This window comes from Calonectris borealis, chromosome 1 (assembly GCF_964195595.1).
Source record: "Calonectris borealis chromosome 1, bCalBor7.hap1.2, whole genome shotgun sequence".
Classification (NCBI taxonomy): Eukaryota; Metazoa; Chordata; class Aves; order Procellariiformes; family Procellariidae; genus Calonectris; species Calonectris borealis.
Window position 1 is genome coordinate 82,568,466 of NC_134312.1, and position 22,674 is coordinate 82,591,139.

Here is a 22,674-nt window from a genome sequence, read left to right on the forward strand (position 1 = left end):
CAATCCTATAGTAACTTCTTAGCTCCAGCAGTTCTTTGGTGAGAAACCTTGTATAATGTTCCTGAGATCCTGTTAGGTCTCCAGCAGGTTGATGAGGCAAGATTTCTCTTTACATATGCAATGCCAACTCCTCCCTCACATGCTACGTTCATCCATCCACACTTGGATTTCACAGATATAGCATACTTACTGATCACTTTGTGTGCATCTTGATGTTATACTTCCAAATGTGAAAACTAAATGTTTTTTTACAGTCAGATTTTGTTGTGATTTTCTTTAGTGTAAAATTTTCATTCTACCTGAAGTCCTTATACTTCATATAGTTTTATAAGGATGTGACACAGCACGACTTAGGGTACAAATGTTAGGGCAGATAATCCACTAGTAAGAGTTGCCATAGCATTGTTAAGTGTTAACTAGTGGCCTCAAGTCATGTATTTATATATGAGTGAAACATATGATTTAAATATATGTGCAAATGAACTCTACAGAAGCTTCTTATTTTAAAGTTTTGTTTTATTGCTAGCTCCATGATGAAAATGATGCTAAAAGATGTGTGTTATATCACTGTTCTTTTCCACAGGTACGTGAAATTTTGAAGCGCACATCTACAAAGGCCAGAAACAGCATGGGTAAGAAGGAGGGAAGATAATTATATATTTTGTTTTAAAAGGAATTGTTTAGGTATCTCACAGAATATTTATTTTTCTAGCAGAACACAAAAGTATGCTGTCACATTTCCACAAAAACCAGAGATTGAAACAAATGCTTTTTCTGAGGAATAAAATCAGACTTTCTGGTCCATGGTTTGGATAGGACATGGTAATGGGAGTTTGCTTTTCATTTCTACAGGTGCAGGGTCTGGCACATAACTTGCATTTCATGAGTTGTTATAAAATTTGATTTGATTATTATATGATCTGCTTTTGAAAATTCAGACATCAGCTACAATATGTTGTATTATTTCTTCCAGGAGCAGATTTTTCTTGCCATTTCAATAGAATAATACATCTTTCCAAGTTATTTTTATCACTGCAGCTTTAAAAATTATGTCCATGAACTGCATGGTGAAATATATGGCTTGACTATGACTGTTTTGAAGATATTGTGTTATACTTTTGGGGTAACAGTAAAATATTTGGAGCTTTTGTTTTCTTGAGTTTCAGAACATGTACAAGTATGCTTAATTTCTTTGCTCTGCTCTTTTCTTTCATCCATTGTGATATCATGACACATATGTCCGTGATGGCGAAGAAGTGATAGTATTTGTCTGGCTTGTTTTCTGAAAGTCCTTCTGTAAGCTTGATCACTTATGTGCAGATCACAATGTCCTAGGGTAATGTACTTGCAAAGAATACATGTGCTGTAGCAACAGATTCCTGCTCAGTCTTGGTGTAACTGTGCGGTGGAGCTGCAGTAACAGATTTCTTTGGTACAGCAGCTGGAGTAGAAAATAGGTTAATTTAGGTTTCCCTGAAATAGAGATTTTTTTTTTCCTTCTAATTATATGAAAAATAACCAAACCAAAATACTTTTTTTCAACCAAAAATACTTGGCTTTGCCCGGAACAAACATTTAAATTTATGATTATTACACTGTTTCCTTTAAAAGAATGAAAAGTTGGTTGAGAAAATGTCAGGCCCTCTTCATTTCTAAAACATTGTTTAGCAGGTGTCTGCTTTGTTAACCGTTTCCCCTGTGTTGATCTCCTGAAAGGCTCTGGTGGGGCAGTAGGGAGGATTTTGCTGGATTGCTCCAGCTGGCATCCAGGGAACCCTCCTGGTGACTGGGGAGACCATGCTTTCCCTGGTAGCTGTGCAGCCTGTGCAAGTAGATGTCTCTAGAGCGCAGGATTTTAGAGACAAGGCAGTGTAACAAGAAGACTGAAGTCCAGCAGGGACACTAAGCCTGTTGACGTAAAAGCCAGCCCCCAGAGCTGACACTTTCCCAAGGGATCCAGAGAGACTATGTGGAATCTGTTGAAACCCTTAAGACTTTGTAAGTTGTTGGGTTGAGAGAAAGCTTGAAAGAAGCAGTAAGCCCTACAAGGACACATTAGGAAGGGAAAGAGCACTTTACCAATGGGGTTTTTTTTGCCTCTTTCTTACTTGAATTTTTCTCTATTTTAATAGCTTTTTCTGGTTTATAGTGTAATAACAACTATCATTAAAGATCAAAGCACTAGCAGTGATTTTTCAGCCTTTTTTTTTACTCTAAGGTGAAAATACAGGCTGATCCACTTCAAGGTGGATCCACTTCAGGTCAGCTCAAGGTCCCATTTGACATGAAGCAAATATTTTAACCCTCCTGTCCTTCCCATCTTTCCGGCCCATACCCAAAACATGATTATGCATCATTTTTGGCCTAAATTCACTAATTGTTTTGGTCTTTAGAGATCCTCCCCCAAAAGTCCTATGCTTCATATGTCGCTAAGATTTTCCTTTCTCACTGGTCTTAAGACAATTCGTCATGAGCTGTTTAAAAGACTTCTTTAAGTATCCTGGTTTTAATCTTTTTTTTTTAAGATTCCATTGCTTATTTTGCACAAGAGGTAAGACAGTGATATTGGAAGAACTTATAGCAGTCTTTGGTTTTCATGAACATATGCTTCATAATATAATAGGAGGAAAATAATACTTCAGACACATTTTCTTCTTGATTTTTACATCTGTGTAAGGCTGAATCTGATTCCACTTCTATGACATTATATAAGGAAGGTGTATTTTCTTCTCTGAACCATTGTAAACTTTCCAAACATGGAATGTTTTCAGTAGAGGACTTGGCATGATCCAAACATGAATATTTCCCAATTCTATTAATGCATGTAGTGGTAAGGGTATTTTTCTTTGTACCAAGGAAGAAATTTATTGGTAATGCCTAACTAGCATCTCTGACAAGAGGGTTTTTCCCAAACATTTCAGAATGATAGTTGTGTAATTTGACTGTAGAATTTTTTTCATCCCTAAAGACAAGCTATTATTTTTTACCGGACATTGAAAGCAAAGATATCTGGAATAATCTACTAATCTTAACTTTAATTGACATCTTATGGAACGATTGTTTTCATGTGCAAAGACTGAAGACACAATGGCTATAAGAGTCGTAGGTCTTGAAAGCCAGTAGTGGTCTTGTGTATGTCTATAGGTGCTGTAGTCATTAGCTGGGGATTCAGTTGCTAAAGTCCTTGTAGCATGTGGTCACTGTGATAGTGCCATGTCCCTGTATCTTCCTGTACCTTTCACCAGACTTCCTGTTTACAATCTGTAGGACTCAGTAGTTTTTGTCCTGGTGCATCCAGCTTTCCAGCATAACTGTGGATTTGGTGAGCACAAACTGATTTGACTCCTGCGAACAACAAAGCATTGTTTCAAACTCAGAAGGATGTCCTTATGTATGGATATAAGGAAGGGTAGAAAACCCAGCACTTAGTTGAGTGAAAACGAGACCTGATCTAATATTAGCCAATAGAGAGTAAGGGTTTCTTCAATCACAAACTTCGGTGAAAATGGGTTTTTTTTATTGTTTGGGTGTGTCAGTGGCGGTCCATGGTTCTGATCATTGTCAAGCTTCAAGAAGCACTTCCCAGATGCTTTCCTCCTCAGTCACATGCCTCTTTGCTATCAGGATGAGAAAGTGGTCAAAACAATCTTTGTACCATACTAGTTCACTCAAGAAAAAGCACTATATGGAAATGAGCCTTTCTGTGAAAGCATGTTTTCCATAGCCAGTACTTCTAGGTTGGTATATACTCACCTTGACATGATTTTGAGTATTTTCAGTAATATAGCTCAGTCCCCCTTATAATGTCAAGAAATGAAATCTGTAATAATCTTTTCTGTTTAACTGTGCCTACCTGTTGACCATCTTAATTTTTTTTCTTTTAGGTATTGGCACATTAATAGCAAACAATGTTTATGATGCAGCATACCCACTTCATGATGTACGTATATACTATTAAAAATCTAGTTCTCTGATGATATCACTCAATAGCGCATATGTTTATTGCCTGTGACAATGAAAATATATTCGAAGTGTGTGATTCTAGTATGAAAACTCTTCCATAAGTATATTTTAAGTTGTGACCTAAAAGTAAAATCAACAATGTAGGAACAACTGAGCAAACTTTATTGAATTTTACCTGTTTTTACGTGTTATTGAATTATTTTCTTTCTCTAGGGTGAATATGAAGGCCAAAATGATGACATGAATGAAAGAAAGGTAAAATACATTGCAAAATTAATTTCATGTTAGATTTCATGTGATAAATGTGAATTAGTGTCCTAAATGTTGTCATAAAGCATTAGTCAGTGTTCAATCAAGTAAATTTTTTTACAAATGCATATATTTTTGCATTACTTATTTTCTTCTATTTCTGCATATAAAAATTTTTTCAAAAGACTTTTTATAAAGTCTTCTTGTGAAGTATTTCAGTGAATTTAATTTGATATTTACATCTTGAAACGCTTCAATTTTCCCTCTGCATGCATAGACAAGATTTTTCAACCTGTCAGGAAGCAAAAGTTGTTAAATAACTTATATGAATATTTTCCTTCCATAACCAGATGGTACTACAGAACAATGGTTACTAGAATAAAACATAGTTGCATTTTTCATTTGATTGTGCATTCAATTAAATGACATGCAATTTCTAAAAATCTGCTTCCAATTATTTTGTAGATAAAAAGTTTCTAGCTATCAAATGACTTCTGAAAACATATCACCCACCGTCTGCACAAGAGAAATGGATGCATAATCAAAAACTATGTCAATTCAGACTGTTTTTAATACATATACTTACCATTAGAAATGAGCAAAAACATTTAATTGCTGTAATCCTTTAAGAACCATTCCATATTGTTCTCTAATGTTTGCTTTTTTGTTTTTTCTTGTTATACAAACAATAGGACAGGAAATGAAGAGGAAAAATTGTGGGGAGAGAAAGGGGGGAGGGAAGAATGAAGGAAAAGAGAATGTTTGGATGTCTAAAATACTATACTAGAAATTAAATTGCATATATCTTTGGTGACTTGTAAACAATTTCATAAATGTTTTTAACTCTGTGGTATTACATGTTGGTATATACCATCTGTTGCTTGAAGAAGAGGTAAGAAAATGCCATTAATTTGGCAAAGTACAGTGTAGCAATTATACAAGAGTATAATTGCCACAAATGATGATTATTTGAGCATTTGAAATGAAGACTGAGTACATAGGTCATACAAATAAATTTCATTTCTCCAGTGCTGGGTTAGTAAAAATTTGAAAACATAATCTTCTTTGTAGTTTTTGGTAAATAGTGTTAATATTTAGCCACTATATGTCTTCATGTGCTGTATACAATTTAATTTAGTATATGAACCTTGATAAGCAAAAGAGACAAAGTTGGAAAACAAACTATAAAGAAGCTTGTATATTTTTGTCTGTTATTTTGAACTTTTTGTTCATGAAGAAATGCTACTTCTGCACTTGCAGAATTTTCTCTGAGTAAGTGATAATAGTGATACGGTAATGGACTCTGAAAGTCAGCTACATAATTTACTGACTTATAAGGCTAGCAAAATTTTTAGAGAAGAGAGGTAAATTAGTCAATAAAGGAAGATTGGGTACTGTGGAAAAGGGGGGAAGAGGGCCTAAAAGCACCCAGTCTTTTCCAGTGTCTGGAAAAATATTCATGCTAGTAGTTGTATTTTGTGCTGCCTTCTTTTTATTCTGCCTATTAGGCTCAGTTATGAAGTGTTAAGTATTAAAAACATAAAAGGTTCTTTCCAAAAATACTTCATTGATTATTCACATATGTCTCTGCTGCCTAGCCATTGAATCTGCTGTAGTATTTCTATGCATAACATCATCTGTTTTCTATCTGAATCTAATAGTCTCAGTGTTTAATTTCCTGAAAAGCCCCAATCAGGTTTAAAGGAAAGGGGGGCATTTTTCAGTTTTATTTTTCTCTGCCCCTTTTTATTTTGTCCGTTTTAACTATCTGTATCTTCCATTTCAATTGTCTGTTGTATAAGCCCAAAGAATGATGAACTGAGCCTGTCTGGGGTACTTATGCCAATAAGGCAGCACAAGTAATTAAGTTTTATGTACCAGTTCATAATATAAAAGGTTAATCCTTATTAACCCTCTTCAGGATTTCCTTGGAGAAAATGCACTGTGAAACAATACTTTTGTCACATCCTATGAGAATTAGAAATCTGCAATGAAACCCACTCTTTTCCTAAGACTGTTGATTGGAGTAAAGGAATCTCCCTATTTAAGTGTGTTTTCTGCTCTAGAAAAAATCTTTTTAAGAAAGCTATTGCACAGCAGCATGGTAATAACTCACCATGAGCATAAACACTGACTTGGTCTTTTCTAAGCTTCTAGCCCACTGGCAACTTGTAACCCTTCATTGCTAGCAATATGTTTGACATTGAGAAGTACACAAGAGCTTTGTTACCTGTCTGGGAAATACACTGTTGTCATATACTACAACAACAACCCCAGAATATTAGAAGCAGATTGGAAAGTATTATTATAAACTTACAGAAAGTACTGCTTTTAAGTGAAACTTATAAAATACAATAAATTATATTACAAAGCTCTTCCTAGAATTCCTTTCAATTTAATAAATATCATGAAAGGAAGCACATTCCAGCTTCCAGATTAAGCTTAATCTTGTAAAACTGCGGTGTTGAGACTGAGATTTAGTGTGGGCAACACACGTGAATGGAAAATATTCATGCCATAAACTCACCTTCAGTGCTTTGGAATCAGAATAACCAGTGTGATTCTGTAGTCTGACATAATGCCATAGCAACCTGTTCCTGAACCGACTGCAATTTTAGAAAGACCTTTCTTTTTGCTCTTCAAATTCTAATCTGTAACTACGTTCAAAACAGCTTTTAAGTAGTTCTAATAATTTAATAGCTTTAACTTTCTTGTTGTGTATATTTCAGTGAATGCATTTATTAGTATGATTATTTATGGAAATAAATGAAATTGTAGGTAATGCTGTGGAGTAATGGCAAGGGGTGATTTTGAATAGGTAACCACAAGTGTTCATATGAGAATATCAATATGGCAGCCAGGGCAATCCTCTTCAACTCCTGTTGAAGCCAAAGAAAATCAAACCTAGTCCCATCATTTCTTTCCACAAGTCCAAAGCATTTTGCAAGACTGTACTCTGTAACAATATTCTAAAAGCCAAGACTCCACACTCCTTGAATCTCATTGCCAAATTCCCAATTGCTTCAGCAGTGTGGGGTTTACTCCCTGACCTATGAACAGAACATACTTTATGCTGTATCTTTAACGCATATGCAGTGGCATAGCTCTGTTGACTTAAATGGTTGCAAGCCAGTTTCCATATTCTGAACAATAATACTTTGTTGGGTGTATGTTTGCAGGATCCAGGTCTTAATTGCTCACTTGATATTTATTTAGTTCTTTCACATACCATCTGCAGGAGGAGAGGCATTATAAACAGTAGAAAATTGTGATTGGAAAACCTCAAAACATGTCAAGATAACTCTGCAGTTACAGTATCTGAAATTTCTCCACACTTATTTTAATTGTGCTGTTAACTTCATAAGATGGTGTAGTGTGCTGCTAGCTGTCAAAATGGACCATCTGACAGATGCAACTACCGATAATTGCAAAATCTATATGTACTTTCTTACTAACATCCTTTCCAGCTCTTCCATACTTACATAATTCCATGTGCAATAATCTATTATTTAGTAGAAAAAAAGTGCCATCTATTTTGCAGATAGAATTAAACAGTTTGCAATCTAGTCTGCAACTAAGTTGATGAGTTCCACATATTAAACATCTTGAAAAACTCTGTATCTTACTGTTCTAAAATTACTGATTTTTACTATCTTTGGAGTTCCTTTTTTTCTGTTAAAGAAAAAAAAACCCTAAACAAATATTTAATTTAACTTCCCTGCAGAATATCCTCTGTATGTATCTGGTTGTGTATGCGTGTGCATGTGTTTCTTGGTTTGTGTCTTCCTCCCCAGCAGCTTTAAAACTTACTGCCCAATTCCAGCCAAAGTTTACAGAAGAACAGAAGTCTCCAAGATATTAACTCAGCAATTACATTGCTTCACATTAGCCACAATTTCCATGAGACAGTCAAGGGACTGTCAGTTAGTGCTCACAGCAAGGGAGGAACTGAAGTATGAGGTCATCTCTTGGAGTCAGCAGATATTCCACACAGAAGCTCGTTTTCAAAACGGTTTCATCACTACTCCAATTTTACTAGGAATGACGTGGTGCCTTATTTTAAAGGAGCTGACTGCACCTCTCATATGCTACTCTTTTTCTGGATCCCTCCACTTCTTTTTTGAAAATAGGGATAGAAGGTTTGAAACCTGTCTTTTTGGATGATACAGATTTATAATCTATAAATAGTGATGTGGTTAATTTAGTTTCATTTATCATCATATTCTGGTTATTTGTGTATTATTTTTGATGCATTCTGTACTTCAAGAAAGAGTTTTCAATGAGCATGTTGTCTTAGACTGCCTACAGTCTTGTCACAGAATAAAACTATGAAAGGAATACAAACAATTCAGGTGGTTCCTGAGAAAATTTTACTCTTTTGCACAGGACTGCCCTGATTCTTATTTTCCTCTGAAGATAAAATATGGTGAACAGTCATCTAACTTTGTTAGATCCTGTTGATGTTTCCTCTGAGCTTTCTTTGGTCTTCATATAATTCTGGAAAACTTCATTTTTGAATGTCCTTTCTGGATTATTAATAAATGCATACACAGTTATAAAATGTCCCGCTATCAAATTAACTCTTTTACCAAATTGTTAATTGCATGGTAATTTCTATCCAGCAGCTGGCTTTCACACCATAATTACCACTTTCCTTTACAGCCTCTTGTGAAAGAGTGTCAATGGCTTCTTTTTTGGTTTTGGAAGTGTCACATAGATCACAGCAATGAAAGAGGGAATGAGGAAGACTATCCCAAGTCCCTTGCCTATTGCAGTTGAGTGTATTGTGGTTAATATACCACAGGTCCTGAAATGTTTCCTTTTATCCCCAACTGTCCCCACTGGATTCCTCCCATCGTAAGAAGTTTCTGTAGGATCTGCGCCTTCCTTTGTACTGTCTGTAAGCTGTGGGTGAATTTGCATTTCCAACAGTAAACGTGAACTTATGTGTCCATGTGCAGCATGGGGAGAGAAGGGGCTTTTATATGGACTCTACTGGGTATGGTAGCCTCAGGAGCTGAGCAGGAGAGCAGGCTGGTTTTGCCACATTTGTTACCTCTTGGTATGTTTTTACGTACCAGTTTACCAGATTTGAATTCTTACCTCAGTTCACTTCACCCTGGACCTGTAAACACTGGTCAGTACTTATCTATGGTGTGATTCCAGACATTAAATAAATTACATCATAGAAGAATTTCACGCTGTAAGTAGGATTATTTCTAGCATCTTTCCAAAGATTTCCACAAGACTACAGCATCTTTTAATTTTCCTTTTGAGGCTTTCTATTTAACATCACTGTCTAATAAATGTGGTGAGGAGGGGGTAGGTATGTGGAGAAAGATGTGTGTACGCCATCCTCCATTGCTGGCTTGGTTGGAGTCTTTCCTAACCGTCTGAAAAATGTACTTGGAAGTCTGTTTTGAAGTATGGGAGACTGCGTTTTTTGGTACATATATTTTTAACTCTTAGAAGATGTTTGTAAAACCAGATGGGATCACTTGTGTCAAGTTAATTGTCTGTATTTTTTTTTTTTATTTAGTTGCTGTATCGAGAATGGGCGAGATATGGAGTATTTTACAAGTTTCAGCCTATTGACCTCATAAGGTAATATGGACTTGTATAAAACACTAAGGGACCTGGTTCTTAGCTGATGCAGATTAATTAAGTTCCTTCCAGTTACTTCAGCAAATGAAATCTTGGATTGACCAGAGCATTAAAAATAATGTTTTCACTGCCTTTCTGTAGCTCTGATAATAGTTTACTGTAACAAAAATACACTAAATAGTAATGTACCTTTGGTTTTGTATAGTGCTTATTCCTGGAAGAATGTCATACTTCAGATTTTTTTTAAAAAAACATTAATTCTTTCAAAAAAGAGGAATTTCCATTTACATTGATGAATTTTTATTGGAGAATATGGTCACAAAGTGTGGTGAGTAATCAGAAGCTGGTGTTCCCATCATGAATCAGTGTGAAAGTATTTGACAGTTTTGAAATTGATTTGATTTTTTTACTCCTGATTTTACAAGTTTTATTCATCTGAACACATCCATATGTGTTCCAAGTGTTTTTTTGTGTATTTTGAATTTTGACGTTACAAACATAGAAGAAGTTGGGCTTAAAATAAGACAAAACAAAACAACCATGCTTTTTAAGGAATTTCCACAATATCTCTACAAGAAAGCCAAACCAAACCAGAACAATTTTTGTTGTATACTATAAATACTGAGTAAAGAAAAGGAAATGTTTGTGAAAATTGCTGACTTTAAATATTCTTACATAAGATATGTGTTTAGGAATAAATGAACTGTGGGAAACAATAGGGGAAAAAAACCCAAAATCTGTTTCTGGATAATTTGTATACATAAGAAATGTGACATTCGTTAGCATTTATCTTTTGAATAATCAAACTCCAACTAAGCTTTATTATACAATCTGCCCCTACATGATTACCTGCAAAAGCTGGTGTTAGTAATACAGATAATCAATAATCTTTGTAAAATGTATTTATTATATTTCGAGCTGAAGTTGAACTACTGCATATAGTTTTTCAAAGACTTAACCATTAACTCATAGTGTGAGCAGAATTGCTTTTTATTGGGAGAGAAATGTTTCAAATTGGCAAATGGCAGCAAGACCATCAAATCTTACTGAGGTTCTCCAAGGCTTTGAAATTTCCACTTCTTTGCCTCAATGTTTTTGTGCAGGATTTATGTACTTTTTGAATACCAGTTATTCCAGGCCAGGCTACTGTATGGAATAGATAAACTCAGAACAAGATTACAACACCTGGTATGTTGTTAGTAAATATTACAAATGTTAAGTTAAACTGTGACTGGCTAGAGGAATTCTCAAGTTTTACCAGACCTGACAACTCAGCTGAATTAAAAATAGAGGTACATCTGCTTACACTCCATCTTCATTTGTATCTTGCTGTCTCTGTTATAATGTTTCACTATACTGATATGATTTCATAGAAATTCTGTGGTTTAAACTTCTGTGAGAAAGAAAAAAAGGACCAGACATGTGCAATTGATTCTCTGTTTTCAGAGATGATTTTTCTTGCTTTTATCTTCCATAATTTGCTTGACTGCAAGTTTGACTGTTACCACTAAAATAAATGTGTTTTTTATTTTCTGGGTAATGTTAGAGCTTTAGAGTATATATACCTGAAGAATTACTACCCTTTTCTTTCTGCAGCTGAACTAGGTTTTTGCACCTCTGTACCATGAGGGGGATTTGAGCTCAGTCTCAGTGTGGATGTTTATTCCCTTGGCAAACATCAACACCACTTTGTGGATTTTGATAATTTACTGTGATCCATATTTCTTAGATTGATTAGCTTATACTCAACTTTTTGCTGGTTATGGCAGCACTGTGTAACTTAACAAATTTATATTCAGGCTTTGATGGACAGAAGAAGCAGCGTTTATTTTGCCTTATATTCAAAGACTTTCTGACTGATATTTTCGAATACATTAACTGTGTTAAAATATTTTGCTTAAATAATATTCACATCCCCAAATTAATTAGACTTTTTAGTCTAATTTTTAATACAACTTGCAACAGTGCAAATCTTTTTAACTATTCCTGTTTCACCTTTATATAGTAAGAATGCAAATTGAAAGTCATTTTTTAACCAAAGTGCCTGTGCTGGAAGACTAGATGTGGCACTGTAGAATTATTATAAATCATTCCTGGTGCCTCAGTTCCTTGCTTCTGGCCATACAGTTGTTGCCAATTTCCAAGTGATTGTACACCAAAGCTAGGAACCACGTACTTGTTGTGCTCACTCTTGGCACAGACCAGGGATTCTCTGAGGTTCCTTCTAAGGTCTGATATCCTGAGGGAATGCTAACTGCATAATCAGTCGTAGAATATTTTCAAGTTCTTAAAAACGTCCAAATAAAGGACCATTATGATATCCACTGACAGTTCCATCCACCTCTGTGTCTTTGTTTGTAAAAGTATTCTGCTCTGGCTTTATGCACCTCTTTGGGCTATAGGGAAAAGCTGATTTTTTTGTAAATTAAGAAATACAGTTCTGAGTGAGGAGGGTTTACCAAATGAGAACACGGTGGGTGTTACATATTCCTATTCTACAGCAAAGCAATTTCAGTTAAAAACTTTAAGGGAATATATAGTACAGATGATGTAGATAGTACAGTGTGAATTGAGGGTTGATTTGTAAAATGTTTATAACACCCAGTCTCTCAGTGCACATCCAGAAATTAAATAACATTGCTTAAAACAAAGCCTGGCTAATGCAGTGCTTTATTTTCAAAATCATATCAATGTCTAAATATAGGCATATGAATTCAATTTTTGCCTTTCATATATGTCTATTTTCAACTCAGATGAAGAGGATGATGAACATTTTTTGAGAGGGAAATTGTGAAATTTTTGCTCACAGATATCTTAGACTAGAAGTACTGAAAACGGTTTACCTCGTTTTTCAGTCACCCTTATACTTGGAAGGCATGAATGATATATTAACAAGAGAATGAAAGTTGCAGCTGTAGGATGTGCAGGGCTTTAGAGGTTTGCCTGTTATAAAATACTTTTTTTTCTCATCCTAATTTAAGTATTGATTTCTACTAGAGAGGAGTCTCTTTAGTGTAGCTTTCTTGTAGGAATGCCCTTATCAACAGTAGTTCCTCTCAATCCTTGTAATGCAATTTAAAAGGTGTATAAAAGCATATCTGTGGTTCACTGTTTTTTTTCTATTTTGATGATGCTCTTTCCTCAAATGAAGATGAGTTCAAATCTAGTTTTTAGCAATTTTTGCAGTTAATGCAAAAATTTGAGAGTTTCTTAAGGGGTAACACTACTGTTGATGCAGAGACAGGTAGGACACTCCCTAGGAGTTTTATGAACATGCATAAAGAAAACAGGTTTTATGATTTTTTAATAAATGTTATAGTATGTTAATCCAAGTTTTAACTATGTGATTCTAGAATGAATTGGTTGTGAATAGGGACCTCTGGAGGTCCCTAGACTTACCCTCTGCTCAAAGCAGGGCTGGCTTGAAAGCCAGACCAAGTTGCTCAGGAATTTTGAAATCTCCAAGGATGGAGATCACACGGCCTCTCTGGGCACCCTTTCCAGTGCTGCACCTCACTCAGGGGGAAGAATTTTTTCCTTCTGTCCAGACCAAATTTTCCTTGGTATATCTTACAGCCATTGTCTCATGCCTTTTAGCAGTGCACCTCTAATGAGTTATAGCAGGTCAAGGAAACATACAGCAAGTATAAGAAGTGCAAAAGAATTCCTAATTAATTATATTTCTGGTTGAATGCAACCTTTATCACCTAGGACATCTAAATGACAGATGAAGTGAGTCTGCTAAGGTTACTGATATCATAAAGAGGTGGTTAACCTTCTGAGACAAAAGCTTACTTAACTCCTGGAAAATTGTCAAGTTATCTTCTTAATGGACATCTTGAAGCACCTGCAGATGGGAACCTGTGTATGAACTGAAATTCTGGACAGAGGACCATCATCACAGAGGGGAGGTCTCCTTCTGTTATCTTGTTATTAATATAAAATTATCTTACCCTAAGGAAGTAAAGCAGAGCTAGGTGCTTTTTTATTTGTGGTGGAGCTTATTTTAATATTAGTGCTTCTAAAAGGTCCCAGCTCATCAGCTCCTTCTAGTCCATCTCCTTTTTCATGTTTTCTTTTTTATTTCCTATTGCTAGGACTTCACCTAACTTGTTAATATCTAAAAGGCTACATTATCTATAGCATGATTACTTTCAAAGCTTCAAGTGCCTGTATATGCTTTTCTTGCTGTAAAGCCTAAAAAAGGGAAGACATGGTCATTGTAAAGATTAAGATTATGTATACAATAATTCTTTTTGCAGGAGTAGGTGGGAAAGCGTGTTAACCAAAATATTATTTATAGTGTATAGCATGTAAATCAAAACTTGGGAGTTTCTGTTACTCTAACTGTCTGCCTAATATATTTCTTCCTTCCTATTTTTAACTATGTTTTTCTTTTGTATGGAAAATTGTTTCAACTTTGTAATGAATTCTGGCCATTCACTGCAGTGTGCCCATATTGAACCTGCTCTTGACCGAAGAGTCACCAGTTCCCCCTGTTCCTGCATTTGAATGCTGTCTTCCTAAAGCAGAGCAGCCTGTAGCTTTCTCTTCCTGGCAGTTTTTAAAGCAATGACAGACCTATGATGTTCCAAAGTTTGATTATCTCAGCTCTGGATACTGTTGCCTTCACTTTCAATGTCCTGGGGCCTGTGTAGTGCCGTGTTCAATGTAAGCAATCAAGCTCCAAAAGTGTTCTTACTGGTTTGCCTTTTTTTCTTTTTTCTTCTTTCATCAATCTTCACCACAAAAACCAAAATGAGTATATCTGCTTGCTCTGCTCAGGATAGGGTAGTTTTAAAGGAGTGATAAAATAAGAAAATGGGAGTTCTGCTGAAATGGTGTTCTTATTGTCTTTAGAGATAAGTGTTGCTTCCTTGGCAAAAGTGTAGTTAAAGTCAATTTCTGGTACAGCATTCCTCTAACTGTGGCCGTCTATCCTGCTCAATACATTAGCAAATCACTGCTTCTTTCACCACTGTTCTTTGTATCCACATCTTCATCTCTGGAGGGAGAGCATTTGTCTCCACATACTGTCTAGAACTGCAAGAACTTGAAAACAAAGGTCCACAGTGCCCTCCCTAATTCCAGAGGTACACTCAAATGTTGTTCAATCGTTGTTTACGCTAACTTTGGGGTTATTGATCCTCAAAGTGCAGATTCTCCTGTATGTTTTAATTTCTCTGCTTCCCTGTCACTCTTCTGTTATTATTGTGAATTAACCTAACCAAATGTCTGATCCTTATTTTTTATGCAATGTAACCGCTTTGGCAGAAGGCAACCGTGTGATGATGTGTGGTTATCTCACAGGGACTGAACAACACTCTCTAATGCTTGCCACAGAGCTAAGCCTAATTAGTCCAAACTAATATTTTGGAGAGATATCTATACAGCGCCCCACTCCGTGGTGGGCTGGCCGACTCAGCAGGTCAGTTTTACATTTCTCAGATTTGCGACAAATATCTGTGTCTTTTCTGAAAGCCAGGTTTCAAAGCAGGGTGAGGCCTGCCTCCCACGTACGGCCAGCAGGCTGAGAGCAGGGAGCTCCCTTCACGCCCTCCCTCTGCAAGGCTCACGTGACTATCACCAGCTTCCATGAGGCTGCAGAGGGAAAACTCCATAGTAGATGTGCAGGGTAATACACACTTCCTAATGCCTGGAAAATAGTTATGGTACAAAATTTTCTCTCTGCTGAAGCAACTGCTAGGTCAGGTGGTTATTTACTACCTTCTGAGTAAGACATCGCTTACAGTGTGGGGTCTGTGCACTATTGCAATGAGGAGCTTTTCTCTACCTGATAGTTTGATTCCTTATTTAACAGAAATGCCTTTTCAGTGGAAACCAAGCGTGTTTCAGGCTTACCCATTGATTCTTTTCTTTTATAGCCCCTTTCCTTCACTGTGGGGTGCTCCTCATTTTTTGGGGTTCCCTTTCCCTTTGAGGGAGAAGGGAGCTTGCTTTCTTTTTGGGTATTAGTGATCAGTGTGTTTAAAGTGTTGTGCTTTCCCTCTTTGTCTCTTGAATTACTGTAGCATTCTTCTGAGAGGACACTGATTCATGGGATCCTGGAGAAGGTCCCCTTATGCCACGTGGGTAATTATGGTAAAACACAGTTCTTCTTCGTAAATAACTAAATTACTCAGTTCCCACACAGAAATGGGGGAACACTATGCAATTCTTCCCTTACTGTCTTTAGCAGGCATATCTTTAACATTCACAAAGATGCTGAGGCTATATGCAAGGAATTCTTTATTAGGGAGAGAAAACAGCTTTAAGCCTGGGAAAGTGCAGTAATCTAACAAACATAGCATTAAGTAGAAAAATGCTCATGAGCTCTACCAGTAACTTTGGCAGTAGTCCATCTAGCTCCTTTCCAAACCTCTGCTGAGAGCGTGCCTGAGGCAATAATCTGAGCATATCTTCTCACTATAACCCTTTTGCACTTTGAGTCCAACATCTTTTTATAGTTCCAAGGAACTCTACAACAAAGATTCATTCCCAACATGGGGTATGTTCAACTTAGAGTTCATCATCATTAAAGCACTAGGTACAGTGGGAAGGGCTATGCCAGCATCCACTCAGCCTTGATGTTGTCCTTTGTGCCGGTTTTTACAGCAGAGAACTTCCTGGAGGGAGCCAGAAGCAGGTGGGACCCTGGAGCAGAGTCCTAGCTGTTGAGAAAGGAACGCTTTCTCCATCATCATATTTCTTTCCCCTTTCCAGTGTCTGTGTGATCTCATTACCCCTCACGACCCCAGTTTATTTATGAATGGACTTTTGTATCATGTCATACATCCATTAAATGGACTGCATATTAGATGCTTGATACTAGGACAGCACTTTTCATCTGCAGTTGTAGGGAGTTTCCTCTCCACCCCTGGAACTTCTCATCACAGGGCTTACATGAGTGCTCCAGCCTGTGTTTATTGCAAAGCAGAGGGGTTTTGCTTATGGTGCATAAATCACTGAAATATTTGTATTGAATTATTCTGCTGGGTGGAGGCCTGTGACTGGAGTGAGATGAGTTACTTACAGCCCTGCATTTCATAGACTTTGCCAGTCCTATAGGAAGTGGTTCTCTCTCTGTTTTGGCAAGAACTTGGTCTTATTTATTGCTGCTTGTATGAGAGATGGAATTTTAAACCAGTAGGCTTGCATTGCATTGCTGAGGAAAACCAGATCCCTGCTTTCTGATAAACATAATTCCCAGGTTTCAGGTCACTGTCTGAGCACTAAGATCCTCATTACCATCCAGATTCGTCACCCTTTGGTGGGGTTTTCAAAAGCTAGATCTAGCAAAGGATGTGCACGTCTACATCAGGATTTATACAAAGCCAAGACTCTGAAGACTGAAGTTGTTGCTGTGCAGCTTCCTGGTGCCCTTGGATTATGTAGTTTCGTAGCCAGCTAGAGTTGAGTTTTATCTGTGTGCAGAACTGCTAAGTTCCTGATGATACCTAAACTTCACAGCCAGAAACTTACATTTCTTAATGGACTTGAGTGATAGGTCCCAATCCGTCAGGTGTCTTTGGAGGTCATATCAGTGTATTTTGACAGGAAATGAAAGTTTGTTGTTTTAGACTAGAGAAGCAAAAGCCAGAGGTGGGAGGCCACATTGAAACAAAAGAGAAAGTTCTGCACATTTTATATACATGCATACAAATATTCGTAGGCATCTAGAGATGTGTATGGCTGGGAACTGCAGGGAGTAGAAAACCGTTGCTGCTTTTGGGTAGTTCTGTTTATCTTTCTTGTAAAACTGCTCTTGACATCTTAATCTTAGTAGAAAGTTCTGGTTATGGCATGCTGGGGTGAGAGGAGGACCTTTTCTGACTCCTTGAGTGCTGACCAGGGGTTAAGACCAACCCTTGTAATCTGGTTTAAAGGTATACCCTAATATTAAGATGCTTTGTATGAGGATCCTATCTCTGTACAAAAGTTATATTAGAACAGAGCATAGCTTTGTCTGATCCAGTAACCTGTCTCCAACAGTGGACAAAACCAAGATGGCAAGGGAAGAGATTAAGAAATGGGCACCATGTAACAATTATCCCCAGAAAACACCTGCATAAAGAAGGTTTCCAACATGAGAAATCCCTGAACTGCCACAATCAGTACAGAAAGCAAAAACCCGAACATTTTAATGCAATATTGAGCAGGTGATTACTGCTGTTGTGTGTTAGTGTCTTGGTGGAATAGATGCAATTTAAGTGCTCAAGGATCACAAAATCACAGAATGGTTGAGGTTGGTGGGGACCTCTCAAGGTCATTTGGTCCACACCCCTGCTTGAACAAGGCCATCTAGAGCCAGTTTGTCAGGACTATGACTAGATGTTTTTTGAATATTTCTAAGGAGTGAGACTCCACAACCTCCCTGGGCAACCTATTCCAGTGCTCAGTCACCTTCACAGTAAAAAAGTGTTTCCTGATGTTCAGAGAGAACCTCCTGTGTTTCAGTTTGTACCCATTGCCTCTTGTCCTGTCACTGGGCACAACTGAAAAGAGCCTGGCTCCATCCTCTTTGCTCTTCAGGTATTTACATACCTTAATGAGATAAGATCCCCCTTGAGCCTTCTTTTCTCCAGGCAAAACAGTCTCAGCTCTCTCAGCTTTTCCTTTATGTGAAGTGCTCCAGTCCCTTAATCATCCTTGTGGCCCTTCACTGGACTCTCTCTGGTATGTCCATGTCTCTCTTGTACTGAGGAGCCAAGAACTAGACACACTACTCCCACTGTGGCTTCACCAGTGCTGAGCAGAGGGGAAGAATCACCTCCCTTGACCTGCTGTCAATACTTTGTCTAAAGTGGCCAAGGATACCATTCGCCGCCTTTGCAGCAAGGGCACATTGCTGGCTTGTGTTCAACCTGGTATGCACCAGGACCCTCAGGTTCTTTTCTGCCAAACTGCCTTCCAGCTGGGTGCCCCCAGCAAATACTGATGCATGGGGTTGTTCTTCCCCAGGTGCAGGACTTTGCACTTCTCCTTGTTGAATTTCACGGCGTTCCTGTCAGCTCATTTCTCCAGCCTGTCGAGGTCCCTCTGGATGGCAGCATGACCCTCTGGCATATCAGCCACTCTTCCCAGTTTTGTGTCATTTGCAAACTTGCTGAGGGTACACTCTGCTCCATCATCCAGATCATTAACTAAGATGTTAAACAACTCTGGACCCAGTATTCACCCCTGGGGTACACTGCTAGTAACTGGCCTCCAACCAAACTTTGTGCCACTCACCACTACCCTCTGGGCCCGGCCATTCAGCCAGTTTTCAATGCACCTCATTGTCTGCTCATCCAGCCCATACATCAACAACTGCTCTATGAGAATCTTATGTGAGACAGTGTCAAAGGCCTTACTGAGTCCAGGTAGGTAGACAATATTCACTGCTCTTCCCTCATCTACCAGGCCAGTCACTTCATCATAGAAGTTTATGAAGTTGGTCAAGCATGACTTACTCTTGGTGAAGGCATGCTGACTACTCCTGTTGATTTTCTTATCTTTAATGTGCCTGGAAATGGTTTCCAGGATTAGCTGCTCCATCACCTTCCCTGGGATTGAGGTGAGGCACATCAGTTCCCTAGGTCCTCTTTCTTGCCCTTATTGAAGATGAGGGTGACATTTGTTTTCCTCCAGTCTTCAGGCACTTCTTCCAGTTGCCATCATTGACCAAAGATTATCAAGAGTGGCCTTGCAATGACATCTGCCAGCTCCCTCAGCATTTCTGGGTGCATCCCATCGGGGCCCATGGAGTTATGGATGTCCAGTTTAAGTATTCCCAGACCTGATCCTTTTCCACCAAGGCTACATCTTCCTTGCTCTGACCTTTCTCCCTGATCTCTGGGACCTGGGATTCCTGAAGGCCTGAAAGGTAATGAACCAGAAACTCTTGCATGCATTTAACTTGCAGGGTGCATTTGAACATGTTTTGTTTGCCTTTCCACTTGTCACAGTCTCAGAAGTCTTGAGGATTAGCAGTTTAAATTTTAGTTAAACAAGAAAGTTCTCTAACTCTCTTATTGTCTCAAAATGCCAAGAGGTAACCTTTGCTATTTCAAGGTGCAGTAATACTGTGACTAAAAAAGAATTTATTATACTTGTCTTTTATTGGAAATTAGCCACTAGATGGTGTCTGACAGTAGTAATACTTACAGCGCAAGTACTTACAAGTACTTACTTGCTAAAGCAAATACATGAAATATTAATTCAGACTCTGTAGTAAGGCTTAGCTATATTAATTTGAAAAGCAAGAAAGCTTTCATGAAATATTAGTTATTATAAATCGAAGTTATTTATGAAAATAAGTCAGTACTCGAGCTTCAAACTCTGTTAACCTAGATGATGAAAACTGTGCAAATTATCTTGTGGAAACTGAAGATTAGAAAGTGATAATATATCGGTGACCTCACATTTTTTTCAAGTAAAAACTTGGGCAAACATCTCATTTGCAAGTAAAAAAAAGCCAGAAAAGCAAGTCATAATAGGTGATAAAAAAACAGGAAGAAAAGACTAAGTAACCTCCCTGCCAGTCTGAAAGAAAGGCTAATTCACTGTATCGTATTAAATACGTTAATCCTTATTTGTAGGAGCTTGTAGAGTTTATTATGAGAGAAAATGTTATATGTATAACTGAATGAATTATTTGTTTCTTGCATAGAGTGTCACTTGGTGTGCTGATGTGTTTATGAAGTGAAACTACTCCCTTCCTCATAGGTAACCTCTATTGACTTACGTTGGTATTGACTCAGCCTCAGGTAACCAGGCTACCTGCTGTGGTTTTTTAATTTGCCAGGTTTGGAGGGTTACTGACTTTTTTTAATGCTAAAGTATGCTAAAGAATAAAGTAAAGAAAGCTAAAGAGAGATACTGAGTGTACATAGGTTGTCTTATGCATGAGTTCTTAGAAGTGACGGGACAAACACTGCATTACTACTCTTGCTGAAAATGTCTCTCTTTAGTAAGGTGTGCTGTGGCCACTGCAGTCTCAGAGACATGTAGAACTTTTGTAGACAAAGAACACGACAGGCAAATCCAGACATCAACAGAATAATATAATCAGGCACTTAATACTTTCAAACACTACATAAGGTTAAGGACTGCTATGACTGCACCTAAAGTGCTATGTATGAGTACATTATTATTTTTACATTCCTGCAAATCACATTCTCTTCGTGTCTAGCGCTCTGATAAAAGGTCTCTTTAACCATGGGGATCTGGACACTTTAGGAAGGCCATGCACAAATCCAAAAATACTCTGTAGAAGCACTTTTATTCTCCCGTAACCGAGGGGAGAACATAGTTACAGTGCTTCTGACTAACCAGCATCATGTTGCTTGCTTATACAATCGGTAGGTAGTCAGCCTTAATTTCTGTCTCAGTCACATTACACGTCTACTTATTATGCTTCTATTGTTCTTCGTATTACAGTCAGTAAACAAAGGCTTTCTTCAGTTTATAATCCATCACCACAAACTATGCCCTTTCAGTTGTATTCTGACAATTTCTTGGAATGGAAGCAGTAAAATTTGTGAATCTATGAAGCTCAGTGAGCGGCTTGTTCTAGTTTTATTTCTTTATGGAGTAAGGTTTGATCTTTTGCTATTTTAAATTGCAGTTAATACACAAATTCTGTGGTTTTTATTCTAGATATTTTTCCCAGGTTTTTGAATACATTGGAGTTTGAGAACTTGAATATTCCGTTCCTCCACACGTTACCTTCTCCCTAAACAGTACCCTGTTACTGTGTTGAAGAGTACATATTTCTTAAGAGCCAAGAGACTAGGGGAAAACATAGTTCTACATCTAAGTGAATTTCAAAATTTCTGTTCTCTAAGGAGTTGCAATATTTTGACAGTGTTTTTTTGTCCTATAATGGATCACAAGTAATATTTCACAGTGCCTTGGAAGAAAATATATCTGTGGCTGGTATAATCAGACTTCAGGTACCATTGGAGGAGATGGCAAATATTTGTTAACTAATGATTTCAAACAAGAACTTTAACTAAAAGGCCTTGATTAATTGGCTCTTGTGGCATCTTGCTTCATTCTACTTTCAGTCAAGAAGGGTCAGATTCGTAATTTCTCTGTTGGTCTTTGGTGAATGCTCTCAGTCAGAAGCACTACAGATGAGACAGTGCATTAATTGCTAGAGAAAATACACGGGGTATGAAGTCTTTTATAGAAATCAAAAGCCAGGCTGTGGCTCTGAACTTGTTTCCAGGTCTTACTGATCTGGTACCAAGTGTTCCAAAGTGAATGAGGGATGTTTGCAGATATGGACACAAACATGAACATTAGATCTAGCTTTCAGCGTTTAGGGTTTGATTTAGAGTTCTTGCACTGGCTTATCAACTATTTTCACAAACACTCTCATAATCACTCTCTGCTGGACAGTCTTGATCTTTATCTCCAGTTTAGGGGAAGCCATGTGCTCTTACCTTGGGCTGAAGCTCCTTTCTTTGTTTTCTTTATGCAGAACCAGTTGGCCTTTCTAATGGACTTTTTCTTTCCTGCCTCAGACTCAGCTGCATTGTAATTTTGCTGAGGTTCTGTAGTTGTTTTTTTTCTCCTCTTAAAACTTCAATAAAAAAAGTTTTTCAGTCTCTTGGTAAGTTGTTCCAAGCGGGGGGTGCCTTCTTCCAGGAGCCTTTCTTGGCTTCCATATTGCTCCATTTGGTGCACTCTCTCTATATCTGGATTTAGCACTGATATGTTTCTTCCTGGGACTGTCTGGACAGAATATGTGCGTATATGCTGTCAGGCACAAACATGGTAGAAATCTCTAGGATCTCTGGATGCACAGCAGCGTCAGTGCTGCTGCTGAGCAGTAATTCCACCCAGGTGTCCCAGATGGTTGTAATAAAT

At 37.6% G+C, this 22,674-nt stretch overlaps 1 protein-coding gene across 1 annotated transcript in view; it reads left to right on the forward strand.

The window, feature by feature from the left end:
- The window catches only part of ANO2 (anoctamin 2), a 181,565-nt gene that overhangs the window by 37,793 nt on the left and 121,098 nt on the right, over window positions 1-22,674 (forward strand). Inside the window, exons 5-8 of the mRNA XM_075162780.1 lie at window positions 584-632; window positions 3,885-3,940; window positions 4,177-4,218; window positions 9,752-9,816. Of these exons, the coding sequence (XP_075018881.1) occupies window positions 584-632; window positions 3,885-3,940; window positions 4,177-4,218; window positions 9,752-9,816 (212 nt within the window). The remainder of the gene's footprint in view (window positions 1-583; window positions 633-3,884; window positions 3,941-4,176; window positions 4,219-9,751; window positions 9,817-22,674) is intronic.